General features: G+C 41.8%; 1 protein-coding gene across 3 annotated transcripts in view; it reads right to left on the reverse strand.

Annotated features, from left to right (window-relative positions):
• kcnab1a (potassium voltage-gated channel subfamily A regulatory beta subunit 1a) overlaps nt 1–23912 on the reverse strand; it is a 63158-nt gene that overhangs the window by 32679 nt on the left and 6567 nt on the right. Inside the window, exon 1 of one of the 3 annotated variants that reach the window (XM_068317497.1) lies at nt 9064–9280. The exons of the other annotated variants lie outside the window; for them this stretch is intronic. Within the exon in view, the coding sequence (XP_068173598.1) occupies nt 9064–9272 (209 nt within the window). The 5' untranslated portion in view covers nt 9273–9280. Of the gene's footprint in view, nt 1–9063; nt 9281–23912 lie in introns of those variants that run through there. 3 annotated transcript variants of the gene reach the window in all.

A 23912-nucleotide genomic window follows, 5' to 3' on the forward strand; every position in this document is an offset into this window, starting at 1 on the left:
TCCTACCTCTCAAACGCTGAAATCTGCCTTGATTGTTCTGCTGCTGATGGTAAAAACGAACCTCAGATGTCAATCAGAGGCAGATGGACGGGCAGGCGAACATACAGATGACAAGAAACCATGTTTATGTCAGCAGCTAACAAAGCACAATGAAAGTCTGTGAAATGAAACCTCGGACTTTAACTATGGCAACCGAACACGGAAGAATGAAACACACCGTGAGGAATGTGGCCTTCATCGGAGTCACAAAACAACAAGAGCTTGAAAAAAAAGGGTTGCTATGAAGAAGAATTCATCCAGTGGTTGATTTTGTCTGTTCAAACACCTTTGCTCAAAAGTTTACTTGAGTGATCAGTGGCTAATTTGGTTGTAGAAGACTTGAGTAATGCGTGGAGGGAGTCGACCCGCTGCAGCGTCTGCCTCAGGCCACAGACTCTGATTAGGGCATGGATCAAAGGTACTGAGCCCTGCACACGCAGCGCAGTAACACCTATGTCACCACCATCTGTGAGGGGAGGAAAGTGGGAGAAAAGGTGAGAGAAAAGGTGAGACAAAATTTTTTTTAATCCATCCAGTCCACTTGGCTGCTGATCCAAACGGTCTATTTCAGACCCTGATCAGGAGACGTGTTCATGATACCATTATAATCATGCCCTCAATCTTCCAGGGAGGCTGGAATCAAATTTTCAAATGTCTTTCTTCAAAAATGCCATCGTTGTGGCCACCACACACTTTATATTATTTGAAATTATGAGCCAATGCTTTCAGCTGTTAGTTGTAGTCAGGAAATAGGCAAAGCATTGCCATGCTAGTTTGACTTTGATTCATTAAACTTCCTTTCATGTAGCTCGAAGAAGGAAGCCTTTGTCTTCAGGTGGATCTGTATACAGAAGCGTCCGTGATAGCAAAAGTATTTTCATTGTAGAACCAATTAAATGTTCCCTCCATCCTCTTTTTACCGCTCTCTGAATTCACATCTATACTGTACATCATTCTAGTGGTAATTCAATATAATTCACCCATCATCCTGTCAGCACGATGTCCATCCTGTGAAGTAATGACGTGGAGGAGATGGGAGAGCAGAAACAGATCAGTAGCTGGAAGTGAAAACCGTTCCAGAGTCACGTTGTGTCAAATTAAAGCGAGGAGACGTCTCCAGAGGTTTTTCAGCAGGGCTGTTGTCCACAGTTTGTGAGTTTATGAGGGAGAAAGAAAGAAGAAGAGAACCCAGGAGAAACTCCTGACTGTTGGTTTAAGTGAGAAACGGACGTCTCACAGCTTCTATTACACTCACACAGAAAAATCACAGGAGAAAACGGATTTACGAGCAGCACTGGTAAATATCGTCTGTGTATCGGATTCGTGGTTTTTGTTCTTTTTCTTCTGTAGAAAGTTGCCTCCTATTAATAAAAGAGATGAATGTGTTTTTGTAGATGAAGAACTGTTTGAAGGAAAATAGGTGCAGAAAACCAGCAACTGTTGCTCGCTGTACTCTTTACGTTAACATTTCTTTAGCTGCAGATAGTATTTCTGATATCCATGCAACTCAGGGCCTTAGCTGACTGGGGTCCGTCTGGAGCTCAGCGCCCTGGACCACACTGATGGAGGTCAAACTGACCACAGGGAATGAATATTGCAGAGGCGATGCGCAGCTTCAACCAAGGTTTCAACTCCGGGAATAACAGAAACACGGCAAGTGAGGACAGGGAGGTATGAAGCAGGAGAGGAGTGGGAGGGAGGTCGGCCGGGGTGGAGAAGCAGCATGTGGTGTGGAAATAGTGTTTGTTGGGGGCGAATTACAATTAAGCATGTTTTGCAATAACATGAAAACTTAAAACAGAGAAATTTACATTCATAAAGTACAGTTTTATTTTATTTTCAATAAAGTGCTAAAATATAAAGAATCCTTAACATTCTGATGAAAATTCTTCCTTCAGGTCAGCAGGAATCTTCACCGTTGATTCTTGTAAATCCGATAAAAGAGCTGTCAGGAAAGAGACGGAGACCCCAAGGACATCCATCGCTCCTCAGACAGCAGCAGCCGGTCTGATGGTTTCAAAGCGAGTCTGGCTGTGAGATGCTGGAGGTTTTTTAGCAGGAGTTTTATCTGCTTTTCGGGATATAATTGGTATCCTGGAAGAAGGACAGGATCTGGAGAAAAGTTTACTAGACCCAGAGAAGATATGAGGGCAATGATAGATGATGGCAGTCTAGTTCAGTTGGAGTAAAACTCTTCCTTGGCACGTAAACCGATGCACTGCAGGTCCATTTTCTACTGACATCCAACAAGAGAATTACCCTATGATTTACCATACACACTGATTCCATACATTCAAGTTCCCAGTTTAAACAACAAACCCCAGTGTCAGCATTTAATAGCTGCTGAGTGTGAACATACAGTTAGTGATAAACATCCTCTGTCTATTCCAGTGGAAGTTGTTCATGCTGAAGAATTAGACTCTTTCTTCCACATTTTGTTTCTCAGATCATTTTATTCACTCTGGAACAAATCTCAAGTGGTTCAATTAATCACTCAACTGAATTTGTATTTGTTGACTTTCCAACTCCTTCTTGGGAATACCAGAGAAAGTCAGAGCCCCCAATTCGGGGCCAATAAAATCCTATTACGCATTAAATGAAATAAAAAAACAATATTATTGACATGCACTGACCAAAACCCCATAAATCAAAAGAAATGTACGAAAAGAACAGAAAGACAACTGTAGCAACGGGAATTAAACCAGAAGAGCAGCTATAATGCAAAGACACACTTATGCTGCAGTGAACAAGCAGACTGAGTAAAGTCTGTGTTCAGTTACAGTATTACTCCCATCAGTCGCTGTCACCCCAGACAAAAGGTTTGAACCCAGAGGTAGCTTCAGCTGAAGACTTGTCGCCAGAATTAATTACACTATCAGCATCGCTCAGGGTGCTCAAGGGCACAACAGCAGTTCACACACAAAGTGACAGGTGACAAGCTACCCTCGCTGTTTGTCATTCTGTCCACAGTTCATTATCCCAGTCCCTGCAGGGATTCACCAGTCCACTCACTCACACACTCCACAGCTCTCCTCATCCCGTTTTACTTGTGTCCCTTTTTATCAAGTCTGAATCTCCGAGTGAGATAAACAGGTTTCTGTTTCTCCATCCCCACCATCGTGTTACTGGACTGCACAGTTTGATGTTGATCCTAAGTTCAAATGTTCCTGAATATTTAAAAATCCAACAATTCAAAGAAATCAGTTATGAGACGCACACATTCTCTGCTCCAAAGAAGCACACGCGAGTTTTTGGTTGGATTTCGTCCGCCAGTTTTTAAGGATGTGGGTACAGACAGAAACACAGGGGTGACTATACACTATGTGCCCCCCCCCTTTTTTTTTGGTGAGAATTGTGGAATTATTAAATCTCTTCATCCTCATTTCACATGAAATCCTGGCTGTGAAAACACTGACTGTCGACACCACACTGAAAAACACCACTTGCAAAATCAATAAATGTCACTTCTGTTTATGCATTCCTGACACAGACAGCCTTAAGAAAGCATTCCTTAAATTTGAATTTGTGTCTTTAAAAGTGTTCCAAATTGAATGAAGGCACAAACCAGAGTCAAGGATGAGATTACCATAGCAACATGCTGAGAAAATATTAATTCGGACCAATGAATAGTTGTTGTTCGGTGGTTTGAAGCTTGCCTGTAGGCAATAATTATTCATTCTTTTATTCTGCCTCCTTTTTAGTCCTTTTCTTCCCGTTATATTGTTTGTGGTGGAGCGTAAAATAAAATAAAAAAAACAGCTGCCACAATCAGCTGCGTATAACTTTCTCCTGTTCCACCAAATATTTGTGAAAGCTTTAATTACACTGAAACATTTAAGCCGTTCAGACGGAGGGTGCTTATGTAGCTCTTCTTAACAGTAGCTGGTGATCTCGCCTTTCATGCCGCTGTGCTTTGCAAGCTCTCGGAGGGCGACGTGAAGCAGCTGAGCCGGCACTAACCCTCTCCTGCCAAATTAACAGTTTATGAGTCGAGCTAAAGCTTGCCCAGTGTTTACTGAGCCTTCATGCTTGTTTTTACTGAAACACATTTATGTATCACCAGGATCGTTTTTTTTATTGCCTCATCTTCCAGATTTTTTTTTGCATATTTTACACATGACTGAGCTTTTTTTTTTTTTTAAACGTTGACTAGCAGATAAAATCACAAATTTAAGTATCTCATTAAAACATGCAGAATTTTTATGTGACTGAAATTTGGAGGCTGTTTCTTAGTTGCGTTAGCATCATGTTTTGTTTTGAGTCATGACTCCTGCAACCTGAATAAAAGCCTGCACATCTCCTACATCTTTTTGTTTTATTATATCCCATCTGAAATACTAGAACAGAAGGAAGTAGCCACTGAAGGAATGTTGAGCCAGTGATGAATTTCCCACTGTCCCACTGAGATAAGCAAACAAATCTGATAAATAGGTGTTAAATGGGATTCAAATGAGCATTTCAGTGCAGTCTATCTGTGTATGTGAGTCGAGTATCAGCAATGTTCAGATGCTTTAAGAAACGTATTCAAGTGCTTCTGTCCACACCCAATCAGGATTTAGATTTAGTTCTGGGAGGTTTAGATTCAAAGTGAAATTTTGAGATTTCATTTGAGTGAGGTATTTCGCTATGAATTCTTGCTCAAATAATCCTCCAATGGTCCCCATTTCACTTCCAGTGTCATCTTTGTGATCTTTTTGAGAGCAGCAAAACTCAAATTTTCCTCTGCCCAGACATTCTGTTACCTTTTCATACTTCATTTGGGAGGTGAAAGGTCATAAGAACATGAGAATCTCATTCTAATTCAGCTGTGCCTGACGCCTGACGCAGAGCTTGTTATCTCAACACACTATGATGCTCTGTGGTGGTTCGTTATACATGAATGCAAACCTTGTGCAACAATCAGATCATCACATGTCATACAAAATCTGTGATCAGATATACAGAAATCTATCCCAGCTCCTGTGGGTCCATCTAACCAACAGAGTAATGCAAATGTTGTTTACAGACTCAAAGTAAAGGAAATCATTTTGAATCGAATGAGTTCTCTCCGCCAGAGCGCCACAGTGGCAGGAGGAGACGCTGTGTTTTCTCAACAGCTTTCCAAACCTTTTGTTTCTGCCGGACGGCCAGAATTAAATGCAAAGTGTGGGCACATAAACTCACCACATTTGAGCGTCTTATCTTTCTATGTACAGTGATGCATCCAACACCCATTATACATGAGCCAAGCCTGCTCCTACTCCACTGTTCTGCTGTGGTCCCACCTTATTAATATTTAAACGCCTCGGTCCAGCTCACTATAGGACACCTTAACAATCCATTACATCACTGGAGAAGTCACGAAGAAAACTATTCTAAACATGTTGATGCACTTATTCGTCCTCAGCGTCCCTTAAAGTGTAAAACACATGAATCAGTGTGAGACAGAAGCTGGAGATGCAGAGGACAAGACGAACAACCTGCAGAATCACCTTAGAAATATCTTTCCAAGGAAAACTCAACCTAGATTTTTGCAAAAATTAACATAATAAAAGGCTGGAATCCTTATCGTGGTTAATTTATATGAATAGCTTGGTGAAAGAAAATGTTTCTATGAGAACCAAACAATTAAAATTGCTATAGAACTAGAGCTATCAAAAAGGCAAAATGGTGTAAAAAGGTTACAATGAATAGTTTGATAGTCTTGACATGATAACAAACCTTCAGATTTACCTCAACAATCATGTTTTCTTGGAAACCACACAAAAAGTAAGGTCAAATCCAAAGTATTAAAATGTATGTGAACTTTGGGAAAAGTTTTAGAAATGTGTAAAGTTGGTTGACATCAGAAGGTGTCGCTTGATTACAGGATCAGTGGTGGGGGATAAAATCAGGACGACAGAGAGGGGACTTGAAGCACCTAAAAATCCATTACTACATTTTCATCTTCCTCAGAAGAAGAGCTTGTTGCTTGTGTTTCCTCTATTTTATCAGGTGTGATCACACATCCTTAAAGTCATTTGTCATCTTTTCTGTCAGCCACGAGACACGTTCACACATCTGTTGTCTAACATGTGAAGCTAAATAAAGGTTTATGTTTGTCGGTGTAAATAACAACAAAACCCTTCATGGGCTGTGTGTGTGCATGTGTGTGTGTGCATGTGTTATGTAGTCAAAAGCCCCCACAAAAACCAAGTGAAACACACACACACACACACACACAGTCACACATATTCACCTGACATGCAGAGCAGATGGAGTGTACGACCCTGGTTTCACCTCTTGAAACAGAAAGAAATAGAATGAGAGAGAGAGAGAGAGAGAGAGAGAGAGAGAGAGAGAGAGAGAGAGAGAGAGAGAGAGAGAGAGGGAGAGAGAGAGAGAGAGAGAGAGAGAGAGAGAGAGGTGGACAGGAAGGAGGGGGTAGAGTCTGTCTATCTCATCCCATACTGTAAAAAAAAACAAAGCAATACTGTCAGGGGAAGACAATGCAGCTTTGAATGATTAGCACGCACAAACACACACTGATATCGTCTCTCATCTTCTGTTTTTGTTTCCATCCCCCTCCTCTTATCTCAGAGTTTCTCTCATTGTTCCCGTACCGAGTCTGTCGTCCTGCCTCCTCCTCCTGTCAGCAGCGTTTTCATCATCCTCTGCCTACTAAACTTTTAATGACAATCTGACAGGACGACCACACTGGTATACGTTTGACATCCTATAGATATATATAGAGGCTGTGTGTGTGTGTGTGTGTGTGTGTGTGTGTGTGTGTGTGTGTGTGTGTGTGTGTGTGTGTGAGTGTGTGTGTGTGCGTGCGTGCGTGCGTGCACTCCAACTTTTTAATGCAATTTTCAAACAATTAAGTAATCAACAGATTTTATACATCTACAATTTTCATAATTTCATCAGCCTTACCAGTCCCAGCAGAATCATCGGCCGCCACCACCATTAGGTTTCAAGGAATATGGACTCTTTCTTTCCTGAAATTGTCAATCTATAACAAGATCCTGAAGCATCTGAGCGTCAGATAATATCTGACAGATTTATTGATGACATATTATCTGCTGTATCTGGTCCTTTCTTTGCCCACAGCTCTTGGCTGTTGACACCAGGCCTGTCTGACCTGTACCTTTTCAGACCGGTCTGTCAGTATTCAGTACCAGTCAAGCTGACGAATCAACCAATTTAAAATGTAATGCACTCAGATGACGTCCACAGTTATTTTGAATTCTCCCTGAGCATGCAGTTATTCCAGCTCAAAGTGTTCTAAATCATGCTTTTGTTACATTTATTTGAAATCTCCTTCCTTTGTTTCTCCATCAGACATCAACACTAAAGTGTAGCAGTAGAAGGCTCAGCAAGAAGCAACATTGGAGAAAAAAAAATCAGTAAGATGATGCTTCTGCATCATGCTTCTGCAATTTTGACACGGTATTAGTAGCTGCTGTTTAAAACTTCTTTTTTTTAAATCTTGCAATTTTGACTTTTCATCATATATTAATTGATTAGGAGAGACAACAATTATTGTTTATTACAGTAGATGGCATGTGATAATTAATCTGTCAGAAAGATGTCAGTCTCCTCAGGGAAAATGTGACAGAAGGGAATCTGCCCTGAGCAGCAGAAACAAAATCCCCCTCAGCTCAGACATGTGGTGGTGGTGGCGGTGGCTCATGACTCTGTTGGGAATTATATTGAAAGGATGAAGCTGCATGACAACCCCTGATAAGGAAATTAAAATTGAATGAGTGAGATCTAGGTATGCAAAGGAAAAAGTCTTCAGTAAGCATTTTTTCAAAAAGAGAAAAGTCTGCATAAATTTATAAATTTTCTGATATCTGTTGCTCATAATAAGTCCTGAAATTACCTAGAGATGTACTCAACATACCCAGATGAGATCTGATACATCCTATTTGACAGCATGGAGAGCATCTTAATTCAAGAGAAAATTATCACTATCAAATGTGTTAAATGTGTTACCCTCTGCTCGTCACCATCTCTTCCCTATCCAGACATAAAAACCGTCTGGTTCCGAAGTGATCCCAGGAGCTCAGAAAAAAACTAATGGCACCATGTTTTACGTAAGACTCCCAGCCTGAGGCTACCAGAGTCAAACACACAAGTCAACCGAGCAGCAGCAGCCCTGCTGAGGTCAAATCCAACTCAGACATTCTGCCCACACTGCAGAGCTGTCTCACTGAACCACAGTGAGAGAGATAGAGGCAAAAAGAGAGAGCGAGAGAGAGATCGCTTTCATTCAAAGGTTTGTGAACTACTGAGCATGAGAGACATTTGGAGACAGGAGATGGGAGGAACTGACAAAGAGTAGTACATCGGAGGAAGAAGGAATGTGATTGGGGAAAGGTCAGCAACCTCCTAGCCAGAATGAGACACCAAACCACAAGGCTATGAGCTAACAATGTTTTTTTCTTTTTGTGATTTGCTTGTGATGTCCAGAGTCAGCAAACAGCTGCTGTATGGTTCGCTAAATCTGGAGGATAAAATGTGGAACACAAGATTACCCAAAACAGGCTGCAGGCAGGTTTTATGAAAATGTCCCAAGATTAAAACCCATCTTAAGTCAGAAAGAGGGAATTCAGTTCTTCAACAAGGCATTTTCTTATAAAGGCTGAATGAAATGGTTCTTTAAAGCTCTACTTAACAAATTTAACATAACTAATTGTGGGATATAATTTTCTAGTGTTTGGAAATCAATACAGCGGTACTCTGATGTCAATATGTGCCATAATCAATGCATTGTTAGACTATGGTTTCTTAGTGTTATGAACTTTCACCCCTGATGGTTGTAAAAGAATCACACAGTAGAGGAAGAATTGAAAATAAAAGTGTGGACAAAATTCTGATTAAAAATTAAGAAGTATAATAAAAGAATAATGAACATAGAGCAGCTGAGCGAATAAGAAAATATAGAAACAGGAGCAGCACAGAGAGAACAGTCTACAACACAAACATCAGCATTTTTTCAAAAAGTAGCTAAACCCTTCAAATTGCACACACACCCATCCCAAAGTCTGATGCACACACCTGTACTTCATGCCAGTGTGTTTCCCTGTCGACTCCTTGAGTGAAATGTGTCGTGGAGTGAAAGAGCCAAAGCTGCGAGCAATGATGGCCACGGTGCGGAACTTCGCCCTGGCTTGGTTGACCACGTTGGGGCTGGTGGCGCTCTGCTTGCTGTGTTCCCCGTTCCCCCTTTTGAGGTTGTGGTCCGTGCAGGCTATGGACACCTGCATGGTTGCAGTTCAGGCGAGGGGAGCAAAGCCCGAGATGAAGAGGCAAAAGTGCAGGTGGGACAGAAGCAGTGGAAACCGAGACCCACAAGGGATTTCAAATCTCTTGATTCAGCGTCCTTTTCTTGCAAGTCTGCGTTCAAGGTCTCCTGTTACCTTCTGCAGCGCTTTTTCTCTTTTCCAAGGAAATGGATTGAGTCTTCAGTCGCTGACTTCTAAAAGCTGTGTCTCCATTTGTGTCATTTTGCTCTGTGAGGCAAAAATCAAGCTGCGAAAGCTGGAAGCAAGACTTCCATTTAAGTCCTTCCTGGTAGAGGGACAATCATCAAAAAGCCTGAAAAGAAGAAAAGACTCCTCAATTCTTTGCGGGTTCCCCAATTTCAGCCCCTGTTGCCTGCCCCCTTTTCCTGCCTCCTACCTCTCGTTCTCCTATCTTGGGGAATATTCTGAGCAGGAGTCAGCTACAGAATGACATTCAGGAGGAGCTGGAGGGAGTTCAGAGGAATGCCGGAGAACAACACGGAGAGATGGAGCTGCGACCCAAGCGCTGCGCTCTCTCTGGTCTGACTGCGTGTCGAGAGTCTGAGCGAGGGAGAGAGCGATGGCTTGAGAGAGAGAGGAGGAGAGGAGGGTGAAGAAGGGAGACGGGGATTGAGAGGAGGGATGAAAAAAGAAGGGGGAGTCACTCTCAGGACCTGCCAGGGTGCGTAATTACACTTAAACCATTGCCACTTTTTCCCATTTTCTCACTTCTGCGCCTCCGTTCTTCTCCCGGTTCCTCTTCAGCGCTCCCTTGCTTCTGCCTGCTGATGTTAATTTGAGTCACTTATTTGCTTGTGCCCCAGTTTTCACCCCTTTCTCTCTTCTCCTTTTCACATCCCCCTTTCTCTCTGATATTTGTTGCATATCGCATATTTTCACAATGCCTCCATTCAGTATTTTTTGAGGTTTTTCAGCAGGGTGTCCGCTTCACCACCAGCACACCTTCAGGGGAGTGAGATGCATGTGGTTCACCAGACCACTTCCTCTCTCCACTCTCTTTCTGTCTCTCTCTATCTTTTTCCATCTCAACCTCTCATCTTCTTTAACTTGTTTTTGTGTCTGAACCTTCACAACAATGAAGATGAACAATGAACAATTACTTCAATGAGATAAACCCTGTAACAATTACCCCACCTTTATGATTCTTTTTAACAATCTGTATTTACTGTATATTTAAATACATTGCGCCCTCATTCTTCGCGGTTAATGCCTTCCAGGAACCACACACGATTAATGAATTCTGCGATAGAGCGACAAAGTATTTATCTTATTATTTACGGTAATTTAAACGTTTATGAACCCTCCCCATACTGATATTAAACCACCTTCTACCTGTATTACCTTTTCCCACACTCTTATTGACCGTTTAATGCACTTTTGTCTCTCGTAAGTCCGAGACTCACGGAACGGAGCGCACTTCCGGGTGCCGTCAGCCAATAGAATGTGCGTATCACGTGACTGTCTACGTTGATGCGCGAATGCGCAAGGGCGCACTTTATTTATATACAGTATTGTAAGTTCTGTACTTGGGCCAAATTTCCATTTTTCTGTGCAGACATTTCATAATTATACAGCACGTGTGGGTCAGAAACGTATTCAGCAAAAAGAATCTTTTCCCTGCTGCACATAAAAAAACTATAGGCAGTTACAAGTAAAAACAACACGAGGATGGATGGGGGGATAAAAACCAGCAGGCTGTGGCGTAACAAAGCTGACAAGAGAGGGAATTAACACGTCTTTGTTTGGGATTGTGCATATGATATGTATGTCTGTTTACACGGAAATGTGTTTGTGCACAAACACCATGGTGTGCGTTTCAATTCAACCGGGGCGGTCACAGAGAGGTAAACGGAGCAATTCACTATGGGGACCCTATAGCTGTCTGTGTGTGTGTGTGTGTGTGTGTGTGTGTGTGTGTGTGTGTGTGTGTGTGTGTGTGTGTGTGTGTGTGTGTGTGTGTGTGTGTGTGTGTCCGAAACCCATTCAACATACATATTCTAAATATGTATGTGTATTGGGTTTGTTTGTTTATTTGTTTGCTTGTGGGATCACCTCCATTGCAAGCTGTTGCAGATGATAAATGTTGACACCCACACACACACACACACACACACACACACACACAACCTGTATCAACAGTCGTCAAGGCGGCGAACATGATTTTCAATGTCCTGCTAACCCGTCTGCTTTCAGTCGGGTTTTCAAACCAACTTGCACGAGGAACACGTGGTTTCATTGATCGTCAGCACACAGAACAGGTCCAGTTCATGCTTGGAAGTGCTGACACGATACCCTTCTGTCCAGAAACAATACTTTTTACGACACCATTCCCCAGAACAGAACTATAAAAATGAAATACCGTCCATGAGAACGTCCAAGATTAACTCCAACGACTCTGGCGATGCGGCCATCTCTTCCCAAGGTGGACATTTGAGGTTTGTTATGAAATATTTCACCAGCTTTGCCAAAGATTGTCATGAAATTGGGTGCACATGTGCAAGAGATCTACAATGCATAATAATAATAATCCTGTAGCTTTTAATCAAGTAGTGCTATCTGCTCAAGTTTTGAATCGTCCAGTGCTTTTGTTCCTAAGGACACCATCAACAGCAGCTGTGCTTTCTGTGTAGTGCTACATGGAAAATGCTAGCATGCCAACTATCTAGTAGGGGACGTCACCACAAAGCCACAAAGCAGAAATCCAGACAAGATAGGCCTAACATTTGTCATCAAGAAGGCAAAGGATTTCAGGGTCTGGGTCTTAGATTTAGTGACCCCAGACTTAGAAGGGAGTGGACTAATTGGATCTTTGGTAACTAATAGTAGACTCAGAGCAGGTTTTCAATGCTTTCAGAACTTTGGGACAGTTTAAAATTACCATCTTGCTGAAAAGAGTCAGACAAGATAGGATTGATTGATTGATTGATTGATTGATTGATTGATTGACTGATTGGGATTCCGGCCTCTTAGCAGTTGTTTTCTCTAATTCTCATAGTAGTGAACTAGAGTGCTTTAGACAGTTTGTACCCATCCCTTCAGACTCGTCTGCACAAAACAGGAAAACACATTGTGATTAATTCCTTATCGAGGCTCCTCCAGCTAAACTGATCTTGTCTAAATGGAGCTTCAGAATTGCTAAAAGGAGGAGATAGAAACCGGTGCCTGAGCTTCCTCTTGAGGTAATTGCTTGGTCCGACTGCCACCGATTCGTATCCAGTCTATTATTTTAAAGACCGTATTTTCTGATTGGATTTTCAATGGCACAGAGGCCCGCTGGGTAATCCCGCTTAATATGGGCTCATCCGAACTCCTCAGCTTCAAGTACTTTCATTTACATGCAGAATAGATTTCTACACATGGTGAACATCGAAATGAAAATAGTGTTTGTTTTAAGGAGGGGCTCAGAAATTTCAGAAGTTTATTTTGAATCCAATTCCTTTCCCTTAAAAATTACGTTTTCTTCTTTTCTCTGCCCCTACTGTTCCATCATGCCCTCCTTACTGGGAGGACATACAGAGCCACCATTGAATCAATCTCACACCTAATGGAAAAGCCGATCTACAGCGGCTCGTTCCGCATCGATCCCTCGCTCCACCTTTGGGGTAACAGCAGAATTCACACCCAATTCCACACATGGAATTGGAGCTGGCCTAAATCCTCTTCCGTCTAATGAAGACGATGGAAGGCGCTGAGTGAAACACGACTGGGGTTGGACCAGTCCTTGTGCCGGCAACACATGAGTCTCCATCCATCACTGTCCAAACAATACAGTGGCTGAATGAAGTTTGTTTTGCTGTGAAAGGATCCCTAATCCTTATAGCGCAGAAATCTTTAGGATCTTATCAGCACTGGCTTATTTGCAAAATTGCGGAGAGATGGAGGCTGAGCGTGGCAAATGCCAGGCAGCCAGGCGAAGTTAATGTCGTTCTTCTCATCTATGGTGCATCTGGTGTCTCACTTGGTGGCAAGCTAGCGGGCAAAGCCATAGTTTTAATGCCTTTGTGGAGGAAGGCAGTGGCTTTGTTTGCTGCTACGCCATTTAAAGCGTAAAAAGCCACAGAATTCACCTCAGAAGCTACAGCGTCCAATCAGGATGACGTTCAATACTAGTGTTTCAAATTCAAACAGGGCATTACGGTTTGAACATTAAATGTCATCCTGCTTTTTGAATGAAGATTTAAAATTCCAATTAAAAGTGAACTACTTGTTCTGTTTTCCATTTACCAGAAAGTCTCAAGCGCACACAATCAATGATAACTGAAATAATTGTGACAGATGCATTGTCTCTGATCAATGCTCCCCATATAAGACTGGAAAAATGCTCGCACAAGCAGGACCAGCCTGCATATGAAAACACGCCGTGTCAGGGTTTATTAAATTATCTGAAACTCCACGCCTTTGATGCTTCGATACTCAGTAAAGGAGGCTGCAGTCCAGCTGTGATCAATACATGCATTCGTGTTTAATAGAAGTTTTCCAGCAGCTCCGGAGCTGATGGTATCCGTCGGGAGGAGTCTTGTTGCTGTATCTTTTTTGGGAATCGGTCTTTCACAAACCGTTATTTAAAACTCAGTTAAGCAAATCAGAGTCTTTAACGTCTGATGTTCCAACTGTATGTTGAACAGTTGGAACAGAGCTCTGCGCCTCCCTATAGTGGGAGGATCAGAAGTTACAGATCATTAATCATGATTCAGCACTTAAAGGTCACTGAAGTGTCCATCATGACAAGGATGTGAGTCTGAAAGAAAGATTAATGATATGATAGGTCACGTGTGTGCATGTGTGTGTGTGTGTGTGTGTGTGTGTGTGTGTGTGTGTGTGTGTGTGTGTGTGTGTGTGTCACTCACAGTTAGGCTTCAACTGCTTAAGGCCTTTTAGAGTGAAGGTGTAGGTTAGGATTAATGTTGTCTTCAGTCATACTGGTTCCAGTCTGGGAGTAACACTCTTCCAGTAACATGATGACCACAGTAGGTGTCTGTGAGACTTAAAAACTGACTGACTGACCGACAAGCTGCTGATTTCGTCTGGATTGCTGTGTAACCATCCCTTTGTCAGGTTGCAGGTATTTTAAGCTTTTTTCATCATTTATTTTTAAAATTATCATCAGCTTTGTTTTTGTCTCCCCAGCAGATACCCCACAAGCACCAAGTGATGACACACTCCTAACTCGGAGCGTAACGCGTGACAGTGTCCTACTTTTGCACCTGTGTGTGTGTGTGTGTGTGTGTGTGTGTGTGTGTGTGTTCTACTTAAAGCAGGATCATGAGCTTTGTAAGTAAATGCCCACACACTCCATAATGAAATCCTCACATGTGCCACATGTTACGTGTGATTGTAGCTCAGCAGGAGTTCTTCTAAAGCAGGTAACTGGTGCCTCATACCGTTGGTGTGTGTCCAAATCGTGCTTTTACTCATGTTGTTTTATTGTCCTTCAAACAGTTCATTTTCTGACCCTAGGAGGTTAGATGTCTGTTTACCTGAACAATGCATGATGTGTGAAAAGTGTGCCAATGAAAATACACACACAATGTTGATTTAAAGCAACATCATGATGCTGTTTTTCATGGGAACTCACTTCGCCCCTACCCCAATCCGCATTGGGCATTCTTCCACACTTACACATTGATGTGTGCTCAAGCTGCAACCAAAATGTTATTGTTTGTACCATATTCTGCTGGCATTTTCTCTGCAAGCTTTTCATGCTCCCTCTGGATCATGAGAATGTGTGGCTGAGACAGACGCAGATCCCTCGTTCTCACGAGAATGCAAAAACATGCAGTTTTAGCGTCAGAATGTTGGGAATGTGAGGGTTTTGTACTCAAGAAAATGTTTGGTGGTCTGTGCTCATGTCCGCTTAATGCATTCATGTCCTAAAGATAGGGTGACAACAGGAGTCTAACGTCGTCTTAATGTTTGTCCAGTACTAAAGTTTGGTTCATACAAACATGTCTGCATGTATTTGCTCATGGATAGATTGAAAAATATCAGGTTTGTTTACCACCAAACAATTTTGATCTACCATTTGCAGTTAAAAGTACATTCTGAATCCACTTGTAAGACCATAAACGCCTGTGTTACGTATGCCTACATGTGTATTTTGTGTCTACTGCTGATCACTCCACCTGCAGCTAGTTACCACAATTACCTGAAATTGCATACCTCACCCCAAACACACCCTATATAAGTCTTTTGTTTGCTGTTCAGACAAGATAGCTACATCTAGAATCTCTGTCTCATCTCTCAGAATCTCTAGCTCATCTCTCAGCTCTCCATCTCACCCTATCTCTGCTCCATGTTTTGTGTGGTAACTGCCATTTTAGTTTAGTATTCTTTGTTAGTTATTGTATATTCTGTCCATGGCCCAGGGTTAACTAGACGGAGGCCTCTATACATACCACCCTTAGTTGTCCTTTGTCTAGAAACACCAGTTAGGAGGATGTTGTCTTTCTATTGTATTTTTGGTCAGTTTCTGACTGTCTTGGTAGAGTAGGTAGGCAGGGTATTTATTGTTTAGTTACCTACATTGTTTAGTTTGTGTTCTAGATTATTTACTTAATTTTAACATCATTACCCTAGACCATGCAACATAATTTTTAGTTTGGCAGTCTCACTGATTGTGTTCCAGTCTTGTCTTAAATATATATAAAATCACCAGTTGCAACTGAAAAGTCTTATGTGCTTGCTCCACTTATTCACATTTCAGCTGCTCGAGTTCCTGTTTGATTATTTTCTGGGTTTTTGGTTTATGTTACGGCCATTTAGTCTCATATCAGTCACATTCTGCAGGATTGTAACAGCCTGAAACAGACTTTTCTAGAAGTCAAATCCTGCAAAATCAATGTCTTACAAGTGTTTTAAGTGAAAAAGTTGCTGTGTGATGCATCTGACTACAAGCCATTATTTGACATGGCACGTGGGTCAATACGACATCAATATACTGTGAAGTCCTCCAAGAAATACAGGCACAAGTTCTGCCTCCAAACCTTTCAGCTGTTCACCGTTGGCAGCATGTGCTGAGGTTGGCGCAACAGGCTGATTAGCATGCACACCAGTCACTCGATGCTGGAAGTTTTTGCATGTGTCCTTTAAGTAAGGAAAGGGGAGCAAATTTGGTTCCCAGTCAGCTTCAAGAGGAATGAGAAGACTCATGTCTGGGGGGATTAGATTGTTGAAAAGAGAAACTACCTGGAATGCAGTGACATCCTTTTTACTACTCTTCATCTCGCCTATGCATGAGGTGGAACAGTTTGTTTGCATCATCAGATTCCCATCCAAACCGTACGGTAAGCAAAGCAGGAAAAGAATGCACCGCTAAGGTAACATAAAAAAGGTGAGCATGTCCCTTAACGGGGTTAGAGCTTGTTTACTGTTCAGGAACTTATTTTAATCTCCAGGCTTTCTCCCCTTGGAGAGTCAGATCCTTTAATAAGCTTCTGCAGGTGCTGGAACTAGGCTGGAAAACCTACTTTATATGAAATGTGCAGAAAGCAAGGCAGTAACTTCAGGGTAGTTTGATACATGCATGTGCAACCAAACCAAAACATTGAACAAAAATCAAAATGCTCCCGCTTCATCTTTTCTTGCAAATAAGCAGCCACAAAATGTTAAGAAAATAATTATATCTGTAGAATTAAGTCAGGGCTTGATTGTTGTTAAAATGACAAAGGCTGCCTTCTCCTGGGTTAACATCATTCTTTAAAACAAAGTCACCCGACTTCCTTCTTGACTCACCCACAAATTACCATGACGACCTGAGTTATTGTCTCTTGAACATACCGTCTTTTCAGAGTATTTTCTCATACAAGTGATGCTGTTCTTGACTAAAATGAGCGACTGAAAAGCGTCGTCCCTGGTGGATTCTGAAGGCTAAATCAGAGGATGGATTAAGATCCCCTGAGCTTCCAGGGATTAGCTTCTCAAAATGAAGCAAAAAAACAATTTCTCAGAATATCAGTCGCAATTTCCAGAAAATCTTATTCCTGATTTTAAAAAATTATAGCATGAAGGCTGTTTATTGGGTTCACAGGGAACAGACTAAGCGATCCTCAACAGATGGATGCTTGACTTCTGAGTAGTGTTTTTATTTAAAGGAATTAAAATGTATTTTCATACGATCTCCCATTGTGTGATTAAAGTATAGCTCAAAGTAAGTCAACAGAGAAAACCCAATAAAATAAAAGCTCTCGAATAATTCGGGCTTGTGAAAGTGCTCCATCACCAAATCTTTCTGGGTTCTTCCATCCATGGTAGGCCGCAGGTCAAACAAAAGATATGCAAAGAAAGAGTTCGAGCATGAATGCTTCAGTAGTCAATCCCATCCATTAAAATCCATAATCGCAGCATTTCAATTTCATGCCTGGGACCGCAGTGACCTCGCTCCCGATGCAAAGACAGTTATACCCTCAAGGCTGCAAGCGCATTCTGTGCTCAAGGCTAAATGAAGTAAACAAGCAGCTCACATGTTACTGTATACTGTATTCATGTTTATACTGCATGCATCAGCATATCTCTTCATTACAGATCAATTTGTCACTGTGATTTTATTTCCTCTGCATGAGCTCTCAATGACTGAATGTCAAAAATCCCTCCTGGGAACATAATCCTGCATTCGTTTTTTCGTGTGAATTAAGAGATTTACACAGAAGCTGGGGAGATGTCGGGTCAAGGACACAACGGTCGTGAACACATCACTGGAATGAGTCTCAGCCCCGAGGTCCTCCTTGTGTCAATCACAGGTCTCCCTTGAAGGTGCACATGTAGTGGGTCTCAATGAGAATGTCTGACCCCCTCCTCCATCGCCTCATGTCTTCAGAGGAGCGGAGATGGATCGCAATGTGGACTTAATGAACAATCGCTGGGGTTTTTAATTGCTATTTATAAGCCTTATAATTGTTTTCCCCTTTAATGTTTAATCGTTGCAAGGTTCTCATTTTAATAGCCAATAGAGGACGGCTGTGATGTTGTTAGGTGATGCGTTTGAGACAAATACATGTTGAAGTCATATTTACAAACAAAAAAATTTACAAAGTTAAATGATATACCGGTACTGTACATCTATACATCTTCATTTCTCTTGTCATGACTAACTCTGATTGGCTAATTTTGCTTGGAGGCAAGGCGGACTGGAGCCGACCAGATTTTACTTTAACAATTTGTTGCCTCAAAAATAAAAACTCAAACTGTACTTTCTGTTCAGGAATGGATGATCCAAATAAAGAAACAATAGGTACAGTATAATAAATTTCTACAGATATAGTGTCTAAAAACCAGGGTAGGGGTTTAAATCAGGAAGCAGTTCGTAATGCAGACTAAAAACACCAGGAGACAAAGGAACAGGGAAAAGGTGACGACCACAGGCAGGTTGAAATATTCAGACAATCACTGTGGAGGAAAACGGAGAAAGAAGCTGAAAGGAAAAGAAGCAATGAAGAGCTAACATGAGACAAAAAGCACAGACGGGGATGCTAAAAGAGCTGAAACCCCAGACGAAGCAGAGACAGAGTAATGTGGAAGCAGAGCACAAAATGACAATAAAATTTTCAAAATAAGAATCATGATGGTGAAGATGCTTTTCCATCCGGAGGGGTGGAATCACAGAAGGAAACCATTTTAGTGCATCTCTTGCAATACATCTGATAATAATAAACAGAAACAAGCTTAACGACACAAACTCTGCATGACCCGTTGACCTACACACAAACATACACACACACACACATGGGAACACACACAGGTCACCCCTGAGCCGTAATCCTATGTGCATCCATTTACTTGATGTCATTGTTCTCAGAGGAGCATTAGATTACAGCTTGTCAGACAGCTGGTGAAGGTATGAAGGGTTAAAGTGTCACCACCTCCATCATTGGAGCCAATCACCTCCGCCCCCCTGATCTGAGTACAGTCTTATTTTAGATTCACCTTCGACATCGACATAGATACATTTACTAATGCTGCGTGACTCTAAATATCACAGCTTTTCATTCTGTAATCAATCAAATGCATCCTTATATAATCTTTTTATTCTGGCCTCTTCAGCTGAAAAGCTATCCTGTGAAAGGTTTGGCCACATCATTACCTGCAGCTCCATGCTGGCATCATAACTTTATGACAGGTCCGCATTAAACTTAAATTCTAATTGAAATATTTTTCCGTGCTCAAACTACAGAGGTCTTTATTAGAAGACTTTGCACTCCTTTGCTTCCTTCGGGGGAGTGGGGGGAACACAGTGTTGAATCTCTCCCCTATGTGATGGTTTCACAGTTAACATGTCCTCCCACTGGAGCTGGGGTTGCCGCTACATCATCCAAGGTCAATGCTGTGAGTATGAATGCGATCCGAGAGAGTGACAGAAATGAAAAGCCACGTTTAAACCAAACTTTACAGCGCAGATGAAACGGAGATGCTGCAGTGTAAATATGAATTGATCTGATGTAACAGCAGAATCACAAGGCACAACTTTTTTTTTCCCCTCAAAACTTTTCTCAATTGCACCTGAATGCATGACATAAGACTGCTCTCACTTTCAACCACGTATAATGCACACACTCCCACACTACCTGAACCACAATTAGCTTTTTGATGGAGAGAGCACCGTTTCAGGCTGCCTGAGAGTCTCCAGATATGGACACTTGATACTGAAGAGTGGTAACAACGAGAGAAATCGGTCATTTCAGTAATAGCATTGCTATGGAAACGGTATGGAGGCGTTGTGTGTGTGGGAAAAAGGCAGCAATAAAATAACACCAGGAAAAGAAGAATATGCCAGATGGCATCCAGGCAGCATCTGGAGGAGCAAATAATCTATGTGTGCTGGTTACCGTGGAGAAGAGGGGTCTGTGCAGTCAGCGGTACATGAAACATGATGTCAAAGGCAAGATATAGTGTGACTACATTCAATCACCAAAGGGGGTGTTTCATTCAGGCGGACACCAGTGAGAGGGAGATAGCTATAGGTGGAAAGGAAGCTTGATCGAATCACGAAAACAAATAGTTTCTTACTGAAACTGAATCTGTGAGCCTGTAGTTTTCCCATCACTGAGAAAACGTCCATCAGATGTATCTTATTTGACAGAACGTTAGCTGAGATGTTCAAACTGCAGGTCCGGATCAAGCATCGGACGTGAAGCTCCAAGTGAAAGCAGCGCATTAATGTTTATCTGGACATAAATTCTTACAATAATTCCTGCGACCCATGCATAGTGGAGTCACAGCACATGGGTAAAGACTCAGTGGATGCAAAGTGCAGCACTCGACAGGAAGAAGCGCTGAAATCCACAGAGCGTGTAGAGAGGGGATAAATCATGAGCGCTGAATAATGATTCCTCCTGCCGTGGGTGTGGAGGCAAACTTTCTGAGATAATTAGACAGATGGTGTCTACTTGCATGAGAGTGTTTGCATTGGTTTGCATGTGCCATGATCTACATATGCTCTAAGATCAGCATCTGTGAGAGGGAGGGAGACAGAGCTGGAGATGCAAACACAGAGTGACATGTGGATTTGATTTGTTCTATACACCGGTTCTTGAAAGTTAACCACTTTGTGAACCGGATCGTATCGATCACCTGTATCTGGTCTGATGTGTGCCTCCTTCTGCTTCAATTTCATGCTCTGATGACTTGACTTTTAAGAGTTTCCAACAACAGCCCAGCTGTGAGTGTGGGTGTTCACAGTTTCCATTTATTTGTGGATTTATTCTGTTCATTTTGTAGTTTACTGTGATGATTCAAGGAAATTTTAAATTAAAAATAGTGCATAATTAAGACTTTTAGGTCCTCTTTGGTGAACTTTTGCTGCTGAGCTTTATTTTTTGACTGATTAAACCACTTCTCAAGACTGTGGACTGAATGAACACGGATAGATTTATCAGGGAAGATTATATACAGTAGCATCAAACTGCCTCGTGCACAGATTTAAATGCAGAACATTTTGTGGAATAATAACCCTGATGGTTTTCTTTTCAAACTTTGCAGAGAATGATCATTAGTGAAATTGCTTAAACCAGAAAAAAGGTGTAGAAATGAAACTACAGTACTTTAAGATAATGGAGATGTGGAGCAGGCACATGAGTAACAGCTCTTCCATCCTGCCAAACCACTTGGCTCTTATCATTTTAATGATTTTATGCCTTAATGTGACAGAGCTAAATGCTAAAGGTCTTTACTTTGTGCTTAGACATCGATAATATTAGTTAAAGAATTCCCAAATGTTAGTTTTTAAACGAAGGAAAGTCGATTGTTCAAGGAAATGGAAAGAGTGAAAGACTGTGTGTGTGTGTGTGTGTGTGTGTGTGCGTGCGTGCGTGCGTGCGTGTGTGTGTGTGATCGTTGCAAACACACAACTGGTCAGGCAGTCTGTTGACTGAACAAAACATCAGGATGTGTTTCAACACCAGTGTCTGTTCCTGCAAAGGGGAGGTGGGTTGGGGGTGGGTGGTTATCAATTCATTCCTAATGATGTAAGAGAGAGAAAGAAAAAATATATAGTAAAGGGTTTTAAATAAACCTGTTGTTTCTTACTCGCAGCAATCTGAAGGAAAGACAGCAGGGAGAAGAGCGGTCCATTGATCTGCTGATCAGGACATGAAGCTGGATCCCCCCGACTGGGTCTGAAGGGATTGTAACACCCTCAGCTGTAAAGAAAGTCTCCACACACACTGAACCTGCTGCATCGCTGCTGCATCGCTGCACCGCACCCACAAAAACATCAAACCCTTTCTGGGATTAACACAACAACCCTCCAAATATCTGCACACCATGCTTCCTTCTTAATTCTGTGCTGCACTCTTTTTGTTTAAGCGATGACAAACGATGCAGTAAAAAATCTGTGAGTGTGTGAATGTATGTATGTGTGTCTACACTGCACTTTATTATTGGAGCAATTTCTCATATCCCAGCTTTTGTGCTCTGTTCTCTCACCTTTCCTCTCTAAATAGTCCGTGAGGGAGGCTAGAACATATTACACTCTGACAGAGGATGGGATGGGACAGCTCTCTAGACTCAAACTACACTATTAGACATAGGACATGGAAAAGTGCTGATCAAAGAGGCCGAAACTTTGAAGCGTATCAGCTCAGTGGGGATATATGGTGACACTAAAACTGAGTAGATGAAAGGATGGACAGCAACGAAGGGGGGGGGTGGTGAAATGTGATAGAAAGGATGGAAGGCCAGTCAGAGGAGAGGTAAAAGGCGAATGAATTACTTGAAGGAGCTGTTTCTCCGACTTCAAGTTGTGGTAAAAGACTCTGATTTTAAGCTGTGGTCCGTTAACACAAGCAGAAAGTTCCTAGGAAATAGTTCCAGGACTGGATGAGGCTCTGCAGAGATGAGAAGTCACTTTGCATTTGTGTGGACGGCCTTAGTAAAGCTAACAGAAGGACTACAGCGCCCCCTAGTGGCCAGAGGACCAACCCGCACCCTGAAACACATCAGTTCATTTAGGCGCATCAAAATCCCCGTCTCATTTAATTTCTTTAAACGTCATGTTCGTTGACATTAATAGTAATAAGGACGTAGACATATTTTCTCAACGCAACAATAAAATAAAATGGGTACTTGTTTGCGAAAAAAAATTAAAAAGTGCTGAAAAGCCTGTAGAATTTATATAAAATGATAAACTATAAAATAAAATAAACTAAGTAAATAAATGTGTTAATCAAAACATTGCAAATTTAAACCAAGTGATAAAACTATTATGTTCTTCCATGGGATGCTTGCTGTATGTCTAAAATGTGTACCATTCATGAATTTCTTTAATTTTCATTTCTTTTCATTCAAATTTTGGTTCATTCTGATGACCAGGTCTGGGGAAGACAGCAACGCTTGAGTTTCACTTAATGGTCTTTAAATGTACTTCTGGAGAGGGGGAGAAAGGCTGTTGTGGATGACAGAGAGGGAGCATGCGTTGGATAGACAGATATGCAGATGTAATGAAAACAATATTTTAAAAGCTCAAATGATTTTACAACTCAGCTATTTTTGCCCAAAACTAGTGTGGAATAGTAAGATGAAGCTCTGCAGGGGTGTTGTCATTAAAACAACTGCACCCAGACCCAAGGAGAGTGTTGCCTCTTGAAGGACCTTTCATCAGCCCTAATTAATAATGGATAAATACCATAAGAGGATGAGCGAAGCAGAAAACCATCTGACCAGAGGAAAGAGAAAGAAAAACAGATGATCGGCTTAATGATGAATGATCCTCAATTTTATTGTAAATCACAACGATTAATGATTAAAAATAACCTCACCACAATCTCGTATCATTTTTCATGTCCCCCCAAAAGCTCAAATCTCTTCCTCTGATCATATAAAACAGAAATATTTGCAAGAATAGTTTTCTAAGCATGAGTCCATCCCTACAGGTCAAACCCCCCCTACATGCCCAGCCAGACCCCCCCATCAATAGGACGAACTGACGCCCTATTGATGGCTCAGTCAGTCGATGCTGACGCAAGTGAAACACCAAGAGTGTCTGTGTGTTTGCAGGCTGTTCCAGTGCTGCCTGGCTTTTATTGTAGAAGAGTTGATGGAAGAATGACGGCCATGATGAGAGCATAGGTGTATGTTTGTTTGTGTGTGTGTGTGTGGGGGGGGGGGTGTCTG

The sequence above is a fragment of the Antennarius striatus genome, chromosome 6, assembly GCF_040054535.1.
Source record: "Antennarius striatus isolate MH-2024 chromosome 6, ASM4005453v1, whole genome shotgun sequence".
NCBI lineage: Eukaryota > Metazoa > Chordata > Actinopteri > Lophiiformes > Antennariidae > Antennarius > Antennarius striatus.